The sequence below is a fragment of the Grus americana genome, chromosome 16, assembly GCF_028858705.1.
Source record: "Grus americana isolate bGruAme1 chromosome 16, bGruAme1.mat, whole genome shotgun sequence".
Taxonomy (NCBI): Eukaryota; Metazoa; Chordata; class Aves; order Gruiformes; family Gruidae; genus Grus; species Grus americana.
The window spans coordinates 16,511,960-16,531,877 of NC_072867.1; the positions used below are offsets into that span (position 1 = coordinate 16,511,960).

The 19,918-nt window shown below is 43.8% G+C and overlaps 1 protein-coding gene across 5 annotated transcripts in view; it reads left to right on the top strand.

Moving 5' to 3' along the window:
* Nucleotides 1–19,918, top strand: part of KIAA1671 (KIAA1671 ortholog) — an 87,875-nt gene that overhangs the window by 50,154 nt on the left and 17,803 nt on the right. The window contains exon 1 of one of the 5 annotated variants that reach the window (XM_054844071.1): nt 7,239–8,683. The exons of 2 other annotated variants lie outside the window; for them this stretch is intronic. In XM_054844071.1, the coding sequence (XP_054700046.1) occupies nt 8,399–8,683 (285 nt within the window). In that variant the 5' untranslated portion in view covers nt 7,239–8,398. Of the gene's footprint in view, nt 1–7,238; nt 8,715–17,223; nt 17,417–19,918 lie in introns of those variants that run through there. 2 more of the 5 variants (XM_054844074.1, XM_054844073.1) reach the window with 2 other exon arrangements.

Sequence of the window (19,918 nt, forward strand, 5' to 3'; positions counted from 1 at the left end):
GTTCTTGTTGCTTTTCCTCCCTTGCATGAGGGATCTCTGGTGTGCTTGCCATGAAACATGATTGTATTTATAATGCTTTTTGTGCTTTGAGAGGATTGTCAGGTTAGCACCCAGCAAGGCACAGAATAAAGCCTTCCCCTGCCTCCCGTGCTGGGAAGTTGGGCTGGTCTGGATCATCATTTTCTCCTTACCCTGGATGTTTCAGCTGGAGCAGGCAGGATGGCATGATGGCAGCCAAGAGAGTTCAGCTCTATTATTTATCAAATGAAAGCTGTAATACCACAGGTGAACTTCAGGAATTAGGTAGCTGTGGAATAGGGATGCGCAGCATGCGAGTGGCATCGCTTCTGAACAGCCGGCCGTCAGAGTGCTTCGGTCTTCTCGAGCTCGCGGTGCCGCCGTTCCATTGTGGGGTAGGAGATGAGGCCGCGATGAGGATTTGTCCTGAAGCGACGTGGTCTGTGCAGACACTCCTCTGCTGGGGAATGGGATGTCTTCAAAGGAAGGCAAATTGGTTTCTTAGTGATGGCTGTCCTGATGCAAATTTGACTGGATGATAAATAAAGAATTCTTGTGTCCTGCTCCAGATCAGATGAGACTCCGATTTCAGAGCCAAATTGCAGACAGTTTTATTACGTAGGCGTTTTTGCAGTTACGGGGCATAAGTATCAAGCAATTTCATTTTGCTCTTCAATCTGTAGGAATAAATTAAAAGTATTTGTCTGCAAAGGCACTGGCACTGAATTTCAAAATGTAATTGTTTCCCTCCAATTGAAATGCATTACTTCTTTAAGAAATCAGTATTACTCTGATGTTGTTATTATTATCTCTGTTAAAAATAAAGATTTAAAAATAGCCATGAACTACATTGAGATACTTTATGAAGTACTTTAGCACCTTTCTTTAAAAGTCTTTTGTATTAATGTGTGCTTGTGTCAACTTTCCAAACGTTGGTCCAGGATCTGTTGCTACTGCAGCCTTTCCTTGCCCACTAGTTTGTGAGGCCTCTAGGGGCTTTTAAAATAACATGAGAAAAAGTCTGGAAATGGAATTTCAGTCTCTTTTGTAGTTGGCTATGTGTATGAGGGGAGCGCCTTTAAAGTCAAGTTCTGTGCAAGTTGTCTTAAATTCTGAATAAGCATAAATTAAAACTGTATACAGGAGGTTAATCTGTTCAGTTTCAGTAGGAAACGAAAGTAGGAATAGAAAACAAATATTTAGTGTAAATATTGAGATACTCTGTTTCAGGTTACAAAAGAGATTTCACTGTATATAGACAGTGTACAAAGTCCTTGTGCTAAACTGCCCCATCCATTCAACTCTCTTTTTCTGGTTGGTTTTTTTTTTTGTTCTGTTGACCATAGACTGCTTATGGTTATTGTGGCAGGTGAAACAGTCTACGCATCTGAATGATTTGTATTTATTGTACCACCATGAAAAAGGAAAAAACACCAAATCCACCCAACTGCCCCCAGATAAAACCACTGAGCCCTTTCATCTTCAGCTGTGTTACGTTTCATGGGGAATCTTGGATCCAAGGGATGGGAAAGCTAGGTACAGCAAATGGGGGAAAGGATGGAGTAAGAAGCAAACTTACCTCAATGACTGGCTTAGAGTCCATGTTGTGTCAATGATTTTGTGATGGTATGTGCGATAGCGTGGGAAAATCAGAGGGAAGCAAGATTTTTGTTGTCTTCAGGATGCAGCAGGGTTGGCTTTGTTGGGGCCCGTGCCATAAACGTGTCGCAGTCCGGGCACCCCAGGTACCGGCGCCACAGCCGATGGTGCGCAGGGTGTTGGAAGCAGCCGCAGACGGTGCGAGCCTGGTGTTGAGGTGTGGACAAGGTGCCAAACCTGGTGCAGATCGTTGTCTGGACCGCTGGCTTCGAGATGGATGGACGCTGTGGGGTGAATCCTATCATCTCTTTCTCCTCTCTTGGAATAGACCTTGATTTTTCTTTTTTTTTTTTTTTGTTTCCCCTAGACGATGCACATCACAGCAATCTTCTACACCCGTGCACCAAGCAGCTTGTTATGGCTTTGAAATTACGCTGTGTTTTGAACTCTGTCAAGTACATACAGGTGCAGGAGCCTGAACAATTCCAGTGTTTTGTTCGTGGACCTGAACGCAAGCCTTTTGTCAAACTTCAACTCTGTGTTAATTTTTTTTTTTTAGCTTAAAAAGATTGCTGTGTTCTGTGAACAAAGATGCAAATTAAAGGCTTTGTGCGGTAAGACTGTTCTATGAACAGTTGTGACAGCTCACTGACAGTAACAGAGGAAGTGCTTTAATTCTGTAAGTCTGATTTCTCACCAGTGAAGTGAGATTTAACCTGGCAGACAAACTTAGACAGCTTTTACCCATAAATCTAATAACCTGATGGAAAGTTGTGCGTTTTTCAGATTTCCCCAAATCCAGATATTCTACAAAATTTACCCAAGGGAATCTGTCTTTTTTTGTTTGTGTAACAGCAAGTCATTTTGAAGAGAAGGGGGGGTGAGAACTGGTTAAGACTGTTGGAAAGCAGTTCAGTCGGTCTTGATTCGGAATGAAAGAAAACCCCTTTGCTCCAGCTGTTAGGCTTTTGTGTTTCTGCCAGATGTGCGGCCGGGGCCCGGCTGGCTGATGGAGTGGGAGCAGGGCTGTTGTGCACTGGCGGGTTGTTGGAAAGCCTTGGGAATGCTACCTGGCATTTCAGATGGCTGAGTACTAAAGCATTTCTTTTTTTACTTTAAATGAGAATTTGAAGGTGATATGGTGAAACCTTTTATTATGGGATGTTACATGTAAGAAATTGAGCCTGTCGTTAGGAATGCCTTCTTTGAGCATGACAGTTCAGATGGCAAAAGAGAGAACGCAGAGGGAAAAATAAGGAGCATATGAAAAATGTAAGTTGTTTTGTAGTGTCTGAGGAACCCAAGGAGTAATTGAGTCTGGAGCCGTGCAACTAAGCTCAGCACAGTGCCATGTCTTTAAATAGTCCATAATGTCAAACACAACAGGTTAAATAAAGTTCTCTTACTAATGAAACAGAAAGAGAGTCGATGTGGAATGCAAGGCCAGGACAGCCTTACAAGGGCAGGCTTTGCTCCTCCGTGGTGGCTGAAGACTGAGCGTAATTGAGATGGGCAAACTAAGAGGCCTGAGATGGAACTGAAGCTGTCGTGATCTTTGCAAGCACTGGGTCATGATATTTGTTTGTATCTGGGGTGATGACTCGCAGAAAACACTTTAGAAATGCATGAATTATAACTGCTAACTTCAGTGGAGCGATGGGTTGTGAGGCAGGTAAGCAGGGAGAAGGGGCTTCTGACCGAGGGTCCCACAAGGGAAAAGCAGAAACTCTGTTTTCGCAGGCTGTTTAAACTACTGCTGCCCATCCCTCTCCGTCACATCTGCTTTGCTGACAGGATCATTCAGGGATCCATCCAGTCTAGCTGAAAACCAGTCCGATAACCTTTCGGTAGGTCTTCAGCTGGATTGCCTTCCCAGCTCCGTGCGCGCTGGCGCTGCCGGAAGGGAGGTGGCGATGGGGGGACCCAGCCATTGCCAAAGACCCCATGGACTCGAGCGGCTCACGCTCGGCATGAGGCTGCGCTGCAAGTTCCACCTGCTTCTCCTGGCGTGTGTATTGTGTGCTGTGCTACACGCAGGCCTGTTCTCAGTTTGACCTTCTGATCCGGTATAGTCATCAGCATAATCGTATATATTTGGGAACAGGTAAAGCTCAAAAGGAGCTTTTGGAAAATATGTCACCATAGAATTCTGTTTTCTACTGAACGAGGGGAGAAATAGGGATTGTTACCTCTTTGTGCAGGATTATATTTTTGAGTCGTAGGTGGAATAGATGTTGTTAATAAAAGTATCCAGCAATGTTTGAATAACGAGGTCCCATTTGCTGCTGTGGTAATTAGTCATGCCGTACCGGTTAGCAATGTGTGGTCTCAGTGTTCCGGAACTACAGACCCTTGACAGATCCGGGGTGGCTGCCGCGGGAGATAATCACTAGTGTTTTTCAAAGGCAGAGGATCGTCTTGTGCCGTTCTCGTTCAGAAACGAACCCTAACTCAGGCAGAAGGATTGCTGGACCGAAGTGGCCAGGAGACAATTTCAGAGCATCTGTATGGTTCCGAGCTGTGTTCTGTAGGCTGATGGTTATAACAAGGTATGTGGATTCACCGGAGAAAGTAGTAAACAGAACCCGTGTGTAACCCACATGCTGTTACTTAATTAAAATACAGTTGTGAGCTGTTGCCAGCTGGGAAGTTTGTGTGGAATCCTACAGAGCGTCATGTTCTGGGGAGCCTTAGAAAAGAACTAAAGAGAAGAAGTTGGTGTGCTCCCCGGGGAGCCCAGGCTGCCTCCATCCATTGTGTGCACGCCCACGGGCAGGAGATCGTGTCCGTGGCAGTGTGCTCTTTGAAACTGGTACTATGGCTGGTATAGTCCTTAATCTAGTGTGGAGTTGATTTATGTCTTTTAAAATTATTTTTAATAGTGGCTCGTGTTTTTCATACAAGCAAAGTCTCACTTGAATCAGAAAAGCCCCAAAACGTGATTTGCTGCTCAGTTTCTTACAGCTTTTGAAAACTCCGTCCTTTAGACTTTTCAAGTGTTCTCCAGCTTTGGTGGCTGATGTAACGGGGTCCTCTGAGGTTTCGGTGGATTATTTTACTTACCAGAATAGAAGGGGTAGAAGCAGTCCATTTTAATGAAGTAGAACAACCCTCCTCACACACGCTCTGCACAGATCAAGGCAGAGGTCAGCATGTTATGCTTTTGGTGGGGAGGGGTGAAAATAAAAAAATATATCATGACATAATTTATCCAGTCCTTGCAGAGTCCAGTGAGAGGTATTTTTGAGGATGTTTTTTCTATGTAATTGCTATGCAGATGCATTTTAATAAAGCAATATTCCAAGAAATTTTCTTAAAACTTAATCCATTTACTTCAGGCCTGAGTTATTTTTAGATGGATTTTCTAAGGAAACTAAGTTTGGCCGCGTAGTCTGTCAGTCTCCTGGCAGCTGCTGAGCTCGACCGGTTTTGGTACTGAGCTCAAGCAGGAGAACACGCAGTCACTCACTGCGCTTCAGCTGAAGGCGTGGAAAAATCTTCAACCGTTTGAATTTGATGGTGCAAGCGCTTCTGATCATCTTCTAAAGCGTTTTACCATGATGTTAATAGAAGCGTAAATCTAAGCAGTAATTTAGAAACTGAGAATACTTAAATACCTAGCAGTATGTTCACGTGGTAGCAAGAAGATACTGAATTTAGTATTGCAGGTAGACCCAAATCAGCACTTTTACAATCTTTCAAAGGTGAAAATGGTAAATTGGGCATAACACCTCACTCTTCAGGGAGGTCTAATAAATTGGAATATATTCTCTAGTGAATTTTCAGATCCTTCAAGTCACATACACGTGTGAGAAGCTCTTGCAGCGAGCGGTAACGACGCTGCCTTCCGTGGCTGTTGGGTTGAATCTGGTCGTGCATCTCCTCCCGTTTTGTGATGGGCGATGCACCAGAAGTTTTGGTTCAGGTTCAGTTCTGCTGTGCCTGTCCTGTTGAGGTGGAGGGACTGCTGAGTAACTTGCATGGCAGCTACAGTCTGGAGCTCTCTGACTGCTATTTCGGGGGGCTGCGAAATCAGACAGAGCCCGAAACCATCTAAAATAGCAAAGTGCCTCATGAGGAATCCCTGTGCTGCAGCAAGCACGGCGCTGCCCTTGCAAACGCACAGATGTTTGAAATGCAGAGCTTAGATTATACAGCATGAAAATGGGGAGCAAGTCTTAAATTTCAGTCTTGGATGCAGGATCTCCATTGTTCATGAAGCATTATACTTAGCTGTGTCAGAATAATTTTTTAAATTTTTTTTGTTACCTTAAAAACATAAGAAACGCCCAGCTCTTGGGGCATCTGATCAAAAGTATCTCTTTCCATGTCCATGCAAAACCAGCTCTGTAGCTCTTTAAAAGGAAGAGAGCTATGTGAGGAACAAAGGTTTTTCTCTATTGGTTGGATTCCCTTTTAACACTGAGGGGTTTTATTAGATTGCTAATTTGGGAATGCTCAAAACAAATATAATGTATTCAGAAACGAAGAATAAGATATAGAACGCCGCGTTTTGTCACTGAAGTTTTTCTTGGAGATAAGTTACAGGTTGGTGGAGTTCAACTCTTAAAAAGGCCTCAGAGCACCCCATTGCCTCAGAGCATTTTACGCTTGTGTGCATGCTTCGAAGTAGACTTCCTGATGCAATAAAACTTTAGTGAGAGCCATTACATAAAATATTATCTAGAAATTTTTTGTTGGATTAAATCTCTTCCTGAGGAGAGGGGGAGGAGAGGATGATGCAAGACCATGGTACTTTGTATCGCAAATTAAGCAACAGCAACAACCCCCCCTTGAATAAACAAGAAAGCGAGCAGCTTTCCCTGTGCCTTTCTTACCTTTCTTACCTTCATACCTGTATCTCTCTTTCCCTCAGCTCTAAACTAGTCACGTCTTGACTTTGGACACCTACTTAAGTTTATGGATTTAAAACTGTAGCTCTTATTCCTGCTGTCCTCCCAAACGGGCTGTTTCCAGAAATCCCCCGGCCGGTGGCATCTGACTGCGTTCCCTGCTTTTATCCGTGGGGTCCCCTCGCCCCCCAGCCCGTTTCGGGCTTTGCAGTGTAGTACCGACCCCGTGGTCCCCCAGCTGCTGGGGAGGGAGCAGAGCTGGGGGCGGACAGCGAGCCCTTGCTTGCAAAAGTTGTTAACAGTGTCTGAAAGTGGAGGAAAAAACCCAAACCTGCTTCAAATGGCCAGACCTGTTCAGCTTCATTTTGCATTTCTGGCTTAATCATTCTCTTACACTGATATCATAGTTGCTAACTTGAAAGTGTCTTGTTTGAGTTTGTAAATCGCATAATAAACCGGTTATATGTGCTGGCGCTGCCCGAGTACCCCATCAGACAATGGGAGCGGGGTGTAGGCTTCGTCCTAACCTGCCCCGTCCGAGCAGGAAGCCTTCTGGTGTTGGTGTAAGACGTTCCCTGGCAGAAATGTTGCTCTTGTTTTCCCAAGGAAGGGTTAAAATCAGTAAGTACACGTGACATATGCAAACTATGAATCATTCCAATAGATCTGTGCAACTCTTGCCTGCTTAGGCAGCAAGCAGATGCTGTTCCCTTGGTTGCCATGGTAACCCTGCCTGTACTATAATAAAGCCCAGCCCATCCTTAGGCAGACCTCTGCGGCTGTTTCACCTAGCTCATTGTTTCCTCTCCGGAGAAGAGGCGAGGCAGGGACAGAGAGGAGGGAGTAGGATACCAGAGGCAGCGGCAGCTTTCGCCTGCGTGGAACCTCTCGCGCCTTGTTCAGGGAGCGTTCGGAGCACGGCAGACCTCGCCGGTGGGACCCAGACGGGCTCGTGACATCCAGCAGCATCTTCGGCGTGCGTCTCCAGGTTGTGTAAGGAGAGGAGCTGGCGTGTGCAGCGGCTCTGATAGGCGTGGGGAAAGTCCCTGTGCTGGCTACTGGTACAGCGTTTTGTCATTCCCGGCTACGTTCCTCTGTTACGAACCCCCCCCTGGAAAGCAGAGGAGCTGATGTCATTCAGAAGATTTTTTGGCAGGCTCTGAGCAGCCAGCAAGTCCGGTCTTGAAGGCAGCAGCTTGACACGGTTCCCCTTCAGCTTCGCTGTGCCTCAGGAGCCTGCAGTCTGCATTTCTGGCAGTGAAAATCTCCTAGAATGGTTCTGAAGATGAGGAGGCTGGTGAGAAGGGGATCCTGCCGGTGCTGATACCTTCCTGCAGAGTTTTTTTTTGGGGGGGAAGAAAACAATTTGGATTTATCGTTCGGAAGATCTAATAATTTTGCTGCTAAATGGATTGTATAGAAGCATCAGAACTTTGTTTAATGTACTGTTACCTGAAAAGCTGCCGAGCCAGAAGAATACGATTTTTTTTATTCTGATATTTACAGCAAAACAAAAACTTGGCTTAAAAAGGGAGTTTCTTTTCCAGCTCTGAAATGAGACAGTAAGAGACTAATTCTGTGCTTGTAAATGGACTAATTTCAAGTGACTGTGTCAGGATTTAAACCTTGATTTCTCTCTTTAGCACGGCTGAATTAAACATAGTTTGATGGAACTCTGGAAATCTGATTGTAAGTAGGAAAAGTCTTTTATTTTTTCCTACTCAACAAATACCAATCTCCAACCTCACATATCTTTTGTTATTTAAACATAGAAATATGCTGACGGTTATAGCGTAGTGCCGTTTACCTTAGCTGAAAATACTTTATAAGTGGAAACGTTTTTTTGCAAAATAAAATCAGGGTTGTTAAGGAGAATATATTTTACAGTAATTGCTACTGAATAGTGATTTCTCATCTCTGCTGGAAAAATGGATTACCTCGGAGACAAACTGACAGTGGCACAAACTCACATGACCCAGTGGATGGGTACAGTGCGGAGATCCTTACAGGAAGCACTAAATTTAGTCACTACTGCGGTTGCTCATGAGCGGAGTAGCGGGGAAGGTGGAAGCAGGACTCCCTTCAAGCGAACCTCCTCCTTCAGGCACTTTGCATCCCGGAGCAGAGAGTCCTTCCGAAGGTTTTCAGTGCGGAGTCAGCAGAGGTTTTCCTCTTTGAGGAAGAGGCAGACCAGTTCAGAGCCACCTGAGCTTGTAAGCTATGCACCTTTTTGAGACTCTCGAGGTAGATAATACAATGCAAAAAGCTTGGTTTTGTCGCAGCATTTTATCTAATAATAAAACCTATATTGTGTCTGCTTTTGGATTTAAAAATAGCTCCCGAAACACTTCCAGGTAGCGGTGTGCATCTGTCTGCTCCCAGCTGGTTTCTTTCTGCAGCGCAGGCGGATGTTTTCATTTGTCAGGGAACACGGTTAATCCAGGTTTGGGGAATGGGAAAAACTGTTGTTGATCACTTTTTAAAGCAACACAGTAAGGTAGGACAAATATTTGTCTAAAGTTAGAAAGAGTTAGTCTGAAACTGCACTTGTGTCGGTCATTTCGAACACCGCAGGTCAGCGTGACTTTCAATGCACATCAGTGCTGGTAATTTTTCAGTTAAAAAATGCCTGAAGCTGAATTTGTAAAAAGAGTTAAGTGCTGTCACTCTGCAGTCAGTGCTAAATGATGATTATTCTCTTCTTTCATGGAAAAAGAGGTGTTTTTTCTCAGTGGAATTGCAACTTTGTCGTGAAACAGAAGTTAGAGGAGCAGCACGACGTGAGGGCTGCAGTGGGGCAGGGGCAGGGTGTAATTCCATGGGAGCACGGGAGGGTGAAGAGCCCTCAGTACACCGCACTGGGTGCCACGCAGAGCCCCCCCCTTTCCATTAAATACCTTTCCTGGTGGCTGGGTGTTTTCAGGAAGGATGGTCTGTATGCAATGGCATGGCAAAGCGGTGGAGGAAGCGCTGGCAGTGTAGCGAGAAGCCCCTTCTCGGTGGAAGGGGTGCGGGCTCTTGCTGCTGGGCAGTGTTTGACCCCCCCCGCTTCTAGTTCCAGCAAATACTGCAAAGCAGCAATGATTTGCTTTATAGTGTGTTGAAACATAAGTGAATCCGGTTTCTTCTGTTTTATTTCATGGAGAGGAGCCTAAACTGGTGATTTGGGTTGCACCTGGAACTGATAATTTCAGACTGACGCTTGAACTGGGGGAAGCGGGTGTGCTGTGGCTGACTTGAGTGGGATTGGGACCAAAGCTTTGGTACCGGTATGTGGGTACACCCTGAACGGCAGGCTCTCTGAAGTGGCAAAAATGTCTTGGCTTTGGTTTTGTGGTTGTTTTTTTCTTTTTTCTTTTGCTCTTTTTTTCCTTTTTTTTTTTTTTTTTTTTTTTTAAACAAAGCAGTTATTCATTGTAAAGTGTAAATACATGAACTTCTGATGTGGCCTCATGGAGGTTTGTTCCATGACTGACTGAAGGTAAAGCTGCATTCCTTGGGCAGGTGTGGCGTTCCTGTCCGGGCTATTTCCAGTTCTTTTTATCAGTTATGGTTATAGCATTTTTGTCCTAGCTTGCTATTCATCTCCTGTTTGGCTGTACTGGAAAAGAAAATATTGACAAGTGAGCACAAAAGAATGAAGAGGAAAATATTTGGTAACCACTGTTACAGTGTTAGCGTGGTGAAGTTCCATTGGTTTTGGTTTTAAGCTGATATTTTAGATTTATTAGAATTATCTGAATAAAAAACCCTTATTTAAAAGAAGTGAAGACTGAAAAATGGAAATGTGGAAACTCCAGAGAGCAGCTGTACTACTGTCCTCACGGTGCGCTGCTTACAGAGCAGAAATCGCGAGGCGGAGGATGACCTTTCCAGTTAATTCCCTGGTGAGAGGCACTGGAGCTGCCGCTCCTCTGTTTCACCACTGATTTCACATGTGCTCGGCTTTATGCGTGAGTTTGGTTTAACTTGTGCTCAAACTTCAGGTCCTGACACTGTGAAAGTTTGTGGTTTGTGCCCTTGCGTCTTCCCCAGAACAACTTGTGAACGCGGACCCTGAGCCATTACTTTTTTATCCAGCTGGAGCAGGGTCCTGGTTTTACTTAGTCCTTGGACCTACTAACGCCTTTCTACAAAACCCCTATGGAATTAGCGTGGAGTGTGTGATTCATCATAAGCTGACTTGTTTGGTTTAGGGATGTACTGTGGAGTCGTCGCTCCGTGCTGATACTTCAGCGATGCAGTTTTTGAACAAGGAGCAGGCGGGCTCGCTGGCGTGTGAGCGAGGGTCGGTGGCGTCCAGCTCCCGTCTCTGCTGTCGCTGGTGGCTGCAGGCTGAGAACTTGGCATTGTGCAAGACCAAGAAACCTGTCAAAACTCAAGTCAAACAGCACAATTTAAGATAGTGTGAATAAACTTGCTGCTGAGGTCAAAGATAGTGGAGGTGTGAGAGTTCATTCTGCTGCATGGATGTAGCTGTCCGTCTGTCCTCTCTTGTGACCTTGGTGGGCTTTCAGATTAAAGAACCAAGGGAAAAAATAGGTTATGGTTTGCATGGTCTCCTGTCGCTGCTTCAGATACCTTCTAGAGGAATTAAGAGTATTGTATTTAAGGCATTCATCCATTTATTTGGATATCTGTGACTTTTGAAAAATGCTCAAAAATTGTCTTGTTGTCTGTTAAGTTCTGTACTTAAGTTGCTGTCCGAAGTTTGTAGCAGCCGTTACGGCAAAGGGCTGATGCTGTCCGTGCTGTCTGCTGGATCCGAGTGGGAAAACTCGGGGCTGTTCCGCTGGTCTGATATAGGTGCAGGTCCCAGTCTTGCTAAACGTGGGGAAACTGGCAGGTCGGCACATTATTAATAAACACACTGCAACAGATTTTAGCTGGTAACTACTGCAAGCTGTGTAGCTAGGAAAGGGCTCGTGGATATTGCATTTTTTTTCTGGGCTGTAAAAACGATTTTTATCCTCCACAGAGGAGCTGTAGGATTGGAATGAAAGGGATTCGACGTAATTGGTTGTTTCCTTGCTGGAGGTCGTAAAAGTAGGAATTGGGCTGCAAGAGAGAGGAAATAATTTCCTTTTCAAACACTTCTCTTTAACAGCTCAGGGATTACGTATTCGCTTTGTTTTTCTGTTCGTACCTTGTCACGCTTTCCTGCTCAGTGTCTGGCAGGGCTGACATCCTGACCCAGCTCTGTCTCTGGTGCTCAGCTTTGCTCTGTAGCGCTGCAGAGAGGAGGTTCTGCTGGGTGGGCATACCTAATTTAAAATTCAGTCCTCTGGTTTTTATATGGGAACCAGTCTTTATACACAGGACACTCTGAATTTAAATTGTGCCTTATAAAATCTCTTCTAACCTCCACTTTTTTTTAAATTTAAATCTATATGCCTTAAATTAAACCTAGATAAATAAATATCTAACACAGGGCAATCTGATTCTGAATCTAGAGACAGTACAGCCATCTTTTTTCAGAATTGCTTAACAGCTAGGACAATCAAGAGATAAAATGAGCCTGAGGGCTAAAACTAATTTATCTTGTGGATCTCAAACCAAGAGTTGATCAGTCAGAATTTAATATATGCAAATCTCAAACAGGAATGCAGGAACAACTTTTATTTTAAGTAGCTTCTCTGGTATATTCAACGGCAGACTGTTTGGAAAAAAGATGAATTTTTTTTATTCTTCTTTTTCCCTATAGTACTCCTATTAGTTTCTTCATTGAAACGGAATACTCTGTCATTTGTCCTGCCTTCCTTCCTAGCACAGCCCCCTGAACACGCTGTTTTTCTCATCAATTGCTGTTTCCAGCAAGCTTTTTCCTTCCTCTCTCGCCTTGTGGCAGTCTGTTCGTGTAGCTGTATCTTCAAAGCTCGTCATCTGTCCTTTTTGTTTCCACTGAAACTGAATTTAATTGGTCTGAGAATACTTTCTACAAATAGATGTAATATAGTGTTCTCACACTTAATTTAAGGAAAAAAGGTGTCACTGTGGACTGAAGAAACTTGCTGGCTGCTGCACCCAGGAACGGCCGGGTCCCGTGCGCTGAAAACCATCCTAACACAATGGCACAGGACCGATTTTAATTGCATCATTATTCTGGCTTATTAATATCAGATCTAGGAATCTGCAGCTGAGCTTGCAAAAGCTTTTACTTGGAATGAAACCTTTTAAATGGAAGTTGATTTTTCTCCCAGACATTTTTATTGAGGGTTTTTTTTCCATTTTTCGCCTCATGTCATCAGCTCAGCGTCCCTGTTGTAATAGGAGCAGAGAGACTTTCATTAAACACTGCCTCTGTTTTAGTCGTGGTAATATCAGTCGTGTTCTATTATAGGTATGATACCTGGTTTCACAGCCCACGCTGTGAGTTCTAGATCTCGAAGTTTGTTGCCATACAGTAAAACCAGGGTAGTTGTTCCATACCCTCCGTTCCTTAGCTGTCCCCTTACACTGCTAAAAAAGTGTGGCAGTTTGTTTCTTTGCAACAAATTTAACTACTTTCAGACAGCGAGCATCAACAACAAAGCTGTGGAAAACCTCAGGGGTGTTTCAGAGTCTTTGGGAGAAAACTTTTTGAAATGGAACAGAAATAATTAATTCTGGGTTAGCGTGGATTTTACATGAGTTGTTCTGATACGTGCTAAAAATCACATTGGAGTACGTTTAATTGTGTTTTGCTTTCTGCTGTGCTGGTCAGTTGATGAAAACGGTCTTTTCATTCAAGCTTGATCTTGACAGCATCGGTTATTTTGTTTGGATTCACTTACGTAGTTCCAAAGTAAAGGTGGAAGTGGAGTTTGACTGCACGCATCCCAGGTGTGCTGGGAAGGCGCTTGGTCCTGCATCCTGCAGCCCTTTCACTGCCGTCCTCTCTCCGAGAGGTTGAAATTCCCATCTTGGTTTTTTAAACCTTCACGGATGTTTCTTTCTAAGCCAGTACAAGCTTGTGCAGGCAGCTTGTTTCTTGGAAAAGCTGGTGGACTATCGCTTTTTCCATTTGAGTAGGATCCCTCTCCGGCACTGACGGGCGGCGAGGGACCGAGGAGCGCTGTGAGAACTGGTTTGAGTTACACGGTGCCATTCACCTGCACATCGCCTGGGATTGTATCTCTGCTTTCGAAAGAGCATTGATCTGTGCGGTCTGTTCTGATTTTACCCCGGGTCTGCCTGCCAATGTTTGTGCTTCATGGTGAACGTCCTTCAACAACCTGTTTGTAAAAAGAAGTTAATACAAGTTGGCGTTTTTATTCTGAGCTCGGCTGTCTTGATACAGACCCTACAACAAATAGTTGCTGAGCTATTTTGCCCAATTATTCACCAAAAGTGCAATGAATTGCTCTCAAAAATATTTTTTTTTATTTTTTCTAACATCAGTGAATGGAATTTTATCTTTAAATTTCCAGCGAGCTGTTGTGGTAGCGTGAAGCACGTTTGCAGAAAGCAGGCTTTTAAAAATGAGTTGTTTGTCTCGTTTCGAGGTGTGGGGGAGGAGTAAAGCTGTTCAGTTTAATTAATGAAGATACAAGGGCCAATACTGAAAGAGTTCATGCTTTTTCATTCTTAATAACTTTTCTGTGGTTTAACAGGCCATGAACATAGCTGGCAGCATAAATCTGGGCCATAAAACTGTAGCGATGGGTATTTAGTAGACTGCCTTTGTTGTTCCCTTGTTATTTTGACAGGAATAATCACTTAGACAACTTCACTCTGGGATTTTACTTAGGCTGCCTGCAAGGGGTGGATTTTTACCATGTTCTTAGAGCGTAAGAAAAGAACATAAATATATTCAGAGCTGGTCATTTTGTGCTCATTCACCTTGCCTTTTTTTTTTTTAAAGCACTAAGGGATAGCAGTTACTTTCAGAGGGAAATAAATTGCATTAAATAAAAACATCACTGAACACAACTCAACACTGGCAATCCATTTTTCACTGAAATTTTGTAACGTTCTGTACTTTCAGGAAATACTAGTGGTGGTTCATTGGTCTGTGTGTGTGTGTATTTTGACTGCTCTTTTCTAAAACATCTAAGTTGTCGGAGGTTTTTGTTTAAACGAGCAGTGCACAGTCTCCAAAGTCTGCGTGTGTGTTACTCACTTGTTGTCAAGGAATCCTACCACTTTCTGTACATCTTTAAATCTAGACTTTAAACTAAAGAGCCCTTTTCCCCAGGAATGTTTGTTTGAAGTTTAACTTGTGTCTTATGTGGAAAAACATTAACTGTGCAGCGGAGCTGTGAAATACAGCATTTCTAGTAGGAGGTGTTGATTCCAAGCATGTAGCTTTTCAAAAAAAGCAAATATATTCACTTCCTAGCATAACAGTATAAAATTGTCTTGTTCTGGCTTGTGCCTCTTGCAATGTTGGAGATGAGGGATCCTGTTCAACTCCTAGTGCCAACTTTCATTAACGCTGCCGAGAGTTGCGTATGCCCTCTGGGACAATGAGTTCCTCTGCCTGCGCGGTGGGACAGCACGATTCTGCTCGAGATCTTCCTGATGGGCAGCCTGGCCTGCCTCTGGCTCTGACCCTGCTGCGTTTGGTTTCTGGGTGTTTAGTTTTGTTAAGGCTGAAAAAAAAAAAAAGTAATATGTTGATATAGGAGGGATTTTAAAGGTTCCCAACTATTTCCTCTGCTCCACTTTGATTTTCTACTTTCCCACCTCTCAGAGGAAGTACTGCCGTGGCTCGCTCAGCCCTAGCGACGTGTATATTTAGAATTTGGTTCTTGTCTGCTTTTTGCACATCAACTCAACCTCTGCTCTGTCTTCAGCCTTGCACTGAAACCACGTGATATGTGTGTGCTGAGCATTCAGAGCAACTCAGAGCAGCTCTATTTTCAGGGTATGTAAAAAAAAAAATCACAAACTCTAAAATGTCTTTGAAATCCTGAATGGAGTGAGGACGTTAACTTCGCTGAAAGTCACTGCAAAAGCAGTGAGTAGGTTTCGTTGCGTGATGGTAACCAGATTCCTGGCGAAACGAACTGAATCTGCATTAATCAGGCCACGTTCTCTGTCGTGGCCAGAGTCAGCTCCGGACAGACTTTGAGTCTGTCTTTGGTGCCGCTGCCTTTCCAATCGTGAGCGTCTCAGCTGGACCCGGCTCGGGGAGGCATGGCGTAGCTGGGGTTAGGAGTGGAAGATCCATTAACGGAGGAGAAGCAATTAGCTAAAGACCGGCAAGCAGGGGAAGTCATTTTGTACGTTCCAAAGGTGTGGAAAATGCCGGTGTTTGGGGAGCTGTGATAGCATTCAGCCTCTTGGGAGTTCAAGTTTAGGCTGGAAAGGTGTTGCTGGGAACATGCTGTTTGAACTTGAGTAAATCATTGAGCTTGCTGGCAATGATTTCCTCTGGCTCCTTTTTTTTTTGCTGTTCACAGTGAACATTTTGTGCTGGTGTGGCGAGGAGGATCCCTGTCAGCTCTGAGCTAACCCGCGTGTCAAACCATTTGTAGCGTTTGGATCCATTGTGCGGTTTGGGCCTTTGAGGTGAAAACATTTTTACTGTAGCATGAGGCGTGTAGACATTTCAAAGGGATATACCTTAAACGCAATGGATTTAGTTTTGTTTGGATTCGATGCAGATACAATACGGAGTTTTGCTTCTAAGATTAAGGCTGGCTTTCCTCTCACAAGGCCGTAGGACTAGCGATAAGATCTGTCGTGGGTGTAGTGTAAAGCCTGTTAGAGGAGAGCAGCTGAGCTGACAGCACTCCTGGGCTGGAGCGGCTTGGGATCTTCTCCGCCCTCTCCATCCAGTTACTCTCGGGTACCAGCTGTTCCCAACTTTGGGCATTTGCTCCCTCGAGTTAGGGGCTGGAAGGGACAACTGCCCTTCCTCTTATTTCTGCGCACGTAGGTCTGCTTTTCTGCAGTGTTTCCCGTGCCTTTCCGGGGGGAAGGGGTTGGGAATCAGGCCTGTGCGTCAAGCCGGGAAGCTATGAAACGGTGGAGAATTAAACCAGTGACCCTCTAAAAACAGCCCGTGTTTCGTAAGGTGAATGTTGTCAGCTTTTAACATTAGGGATGTAATTGGTTGGTGCTTATCGTTTCCTGGTGGAAGAGGTAGAGAAAACACATATGGCTGAGGCAGGCCTGGGTTGCATAGCAACGGTGAGGATGTAGTGGCTGATATCATTTATGAGAATATTTTATACCCTGGGACTTGGTACGTACTCCACTGCACATGGAAAAATTAAACATTTACATTTAAAGGTTTTTTGAGTAGAGCAGCGTAGATCCTCAGGCTCTAACAGCGCTAAATATGCGGGGTGTGAGCACTTTGGAGTGCTTTTGGACCCAGGCTGGGGCACGCTTGTGTTTCCTTGTGCGTGTGCACATCCGCCCCTGCAGCGGTTCCCTGTGGCTGTCCTCTCCAGCCGGCATCCAGGAGGGCGCTGGGGCCGGCGGGGCGTTCCTCTTGCAGACACCAAGGCTGCTCGCTGCGGTCTCCTTACCTGCTGGCAGCGGTGGAGATGGCCTGTATAACCATGTGAAGACCTTGAGGGTATGAGATCAGTTAATTCCTTTTGTCCCTGCTCTTAGACTTGGTCTCCAGCGTTTGTAAAGTGCTTCCTTGGTTTGAAGATATTTATGGTGCTCAACAGGGTATCTGACAGGGCTGGGGAAGGCGTCCTCCCATATCGATGCCCGTGGGTGGAGCCCACACTGGAGGTCTCTTAACTTTCCTCATCAGTGAGGTCAGAAAGAAAATGTCCAATTCCTGGAACTGTTTATCTGTCACTGCAGCGTGGAGGGTGGGGTGGGAGGCAGAAGGTGCTGCCTTCTCCCTGGCACATTACACTAAGGCACTTAGTCCTTTCAACAATTTATTTAAAGACCGAGTTGGTAAATCTTCTCGCCTGATTGGCAGGAACTAGCTGGAGCGTAGCTCTTGAACCATGACTTACTCTTTGTGGGCAGCACTAATTCGCCGGATAGTAAGTATATATGGAAATCCTAGGATGCCGATGCCACAAAGTCAGGCTTTCCACTTGCTTTGGCATTGGAATACTTACCAAGAAAAAAATATGGGTTGTGAAATCTTGTATAGTTTCTGAGGTCTTCTTACTGTGGTGGGTTTTGTTGGTTGGGTTCGATATGGTGTTATGTTCTTGATAATTCTGTTCGCGGTGTAAAATATGTAGTTTACCTTTTAGTAGTAATCCTTGGAATCTTTAGAATAATTGGAGAATAATTCAGGTTAGGAAGAACCTCTGGAGGTCAGCTAGCCCAGCATCCTGTTCAAAGCAGAGTCTACTATGAAATGATAGAATAAAATGTTAATAGAGTATAAGGGGTATTGCCATCTTCCTGCCGTACTGCATGGGAACAATTGGGACAGTTTTCTGGATTTGTTAACTCTCCTTAAGTGCAGCCTCGCACTTCAGGGGCAGGGGAGTTCTGAATATGGGCATTTTGACCAAAGTTCTGACTTCTTTAATTAAAAAAGGAGACAAAAGAAGAAGAAGAAGAAACTTTTCAAGGAATTAGCAAATATTTTTCTCTTTGAGTTTTGTGTTAACAAGGTGGATGGTTCAAAACTTCATTCTACTGTGCAATTATCTATTCATACTCATTTTATGCCAGTAGATTTTAACTTTTAATTTTTGCACTTCAAGCTGTGGGGTGTCATTTTGGCTGTCTGATGTCTCCGTCTCTTGCAAACAAAGATATTTTTGAAACTGTCTGTGCAGATTCTGACTCATGAGATTTTTCAACTGGTATTCCTCATATGCCAGGTCTTTATTTCACATCAGTGCAAAAGAGTTTTTCACATAAATGTATGCATTCATTCTTAGTTACGGTTAATTTTTGTGCTGGTAGGGCCAATACTGTGTGTGCATCATTTTCAGGAACTGGAAATTGCAGGAGTAATCAGCCCTGGACTATTGCCAAACCCAGCTTAATTCCAAGGGAGCACTGAAAGAGGCATAATCATAATGTCTCATTTTAGAAGAAGAACTAGAGGCAGATCAGTATATAACTTGGCTGGTTTATTTCATATGAAAATTAAGTTGATTTTTTTTTTTCCTGGCTACTGTTGTAAGAATTATGAAGTTAAAGATCAAAGCGTGGAGAATTAGAGCATTTGAATACTGGATCAAGAGTAGTATTTATTTGATTGCTGAGATTTTTCTGTGATTATAAATAAGAAAATTCCTAATTTGGGTTTATCTTGTGCACTAAGAAGACACCAGACCCCTCTTTTTTTTATTGGCTTTTCCTCTGAAAGGTCTGTTTTTACTGTATCATGAATATTCCGTTTATCACGGAAACGGCTGTATCTGGCCTAGCATCACATGTTGTACACTTCTTTCAACTTTGGTTTCTTCTTCCAGGGGATGCATAAAGAAAGAGAATGGATCACAGATAGTAGCACAAGTTTGTTGGGTTGTCAATGGGTAGTTAATAATGTAAGTTGTCTCTTACGGAAAAAACAGTTCTGTTCAGAGCAGATCTGTCCTTAAGAGCAACAAAAGTCAAAGCCAGATGTGTCAGTTCTTTATCTTGCACAATCTCTTGTTCTGTGGAGCTTATACGTTTAACAAATAAATATTATTTTCATCCATCTGAAGAGGTGAGCTTTAAATTAGGACTTAGGTTAAGGGAACAAGAAGCAGAAACTGTTCATCTTTGGGAGCAGTACATGTCACAAAGTGTTTCCTCCTTTCACCTCCTGATACTTGAGTAAGAACTGGCTTCAGGGCACCTTTTTGTGCCAGTGGATGTGTTGCGAGCACTGCTAGGCAATAGGTAGGGTGCTTCTGTCTGGCCTCTGTGGTTTTCTGTAAATTAACCTGATACAGGGCACTGTGTGATCTAATGGGCTTGTGGCAGACCTAAAAATTGCCACTGTAATACCTTCAGTAAGTCTTACGTTATTTTCCCAATCTGCTGTACGTTTCAAAGCTTTCCATTTGTAATTCCAGTTTGTTCTTCATTCATGCTCTTTGTCTGCAACACCAAGTTGTTCCAAGTAAAATGTTAGTGCCAGAAAATGCAAATGTATCTGTATGATCTAATTTGAGTTGCTTGTGTCTAAAAGCATCTCAGCCATAAAACACAATAGTACGTATGCATAGTTCTCAGAGAATTTGTGTCATTTTGACCGATATTTAAAACCCCCAAAAGCTGAAAAGCAAATTAATAGCATGTTTAATAGCAAGTGCTATCCGGAGAGCATGAAGGCTGAAAGAGGATGGAAGTAGAGAAAATTAACCCCTCCCTGCCCCCCCCCCCCTTTTTTTTTTTTTACCAGCCTCTACTGGTTTTTGGTTTGGGGTTTTTTTTATTTATTTTTTAATAAGCTTATAGTTGCTGAGAGTAAACACTTTGAAAATGAAAAAGGGAATGGATTTTCACCAGGCACCTCCAAGGTCCCGATGCCCAGTGTCCAGCGTTACCTGATTGCCTTGAGTGGGGTAAAGACGATCCAAAAG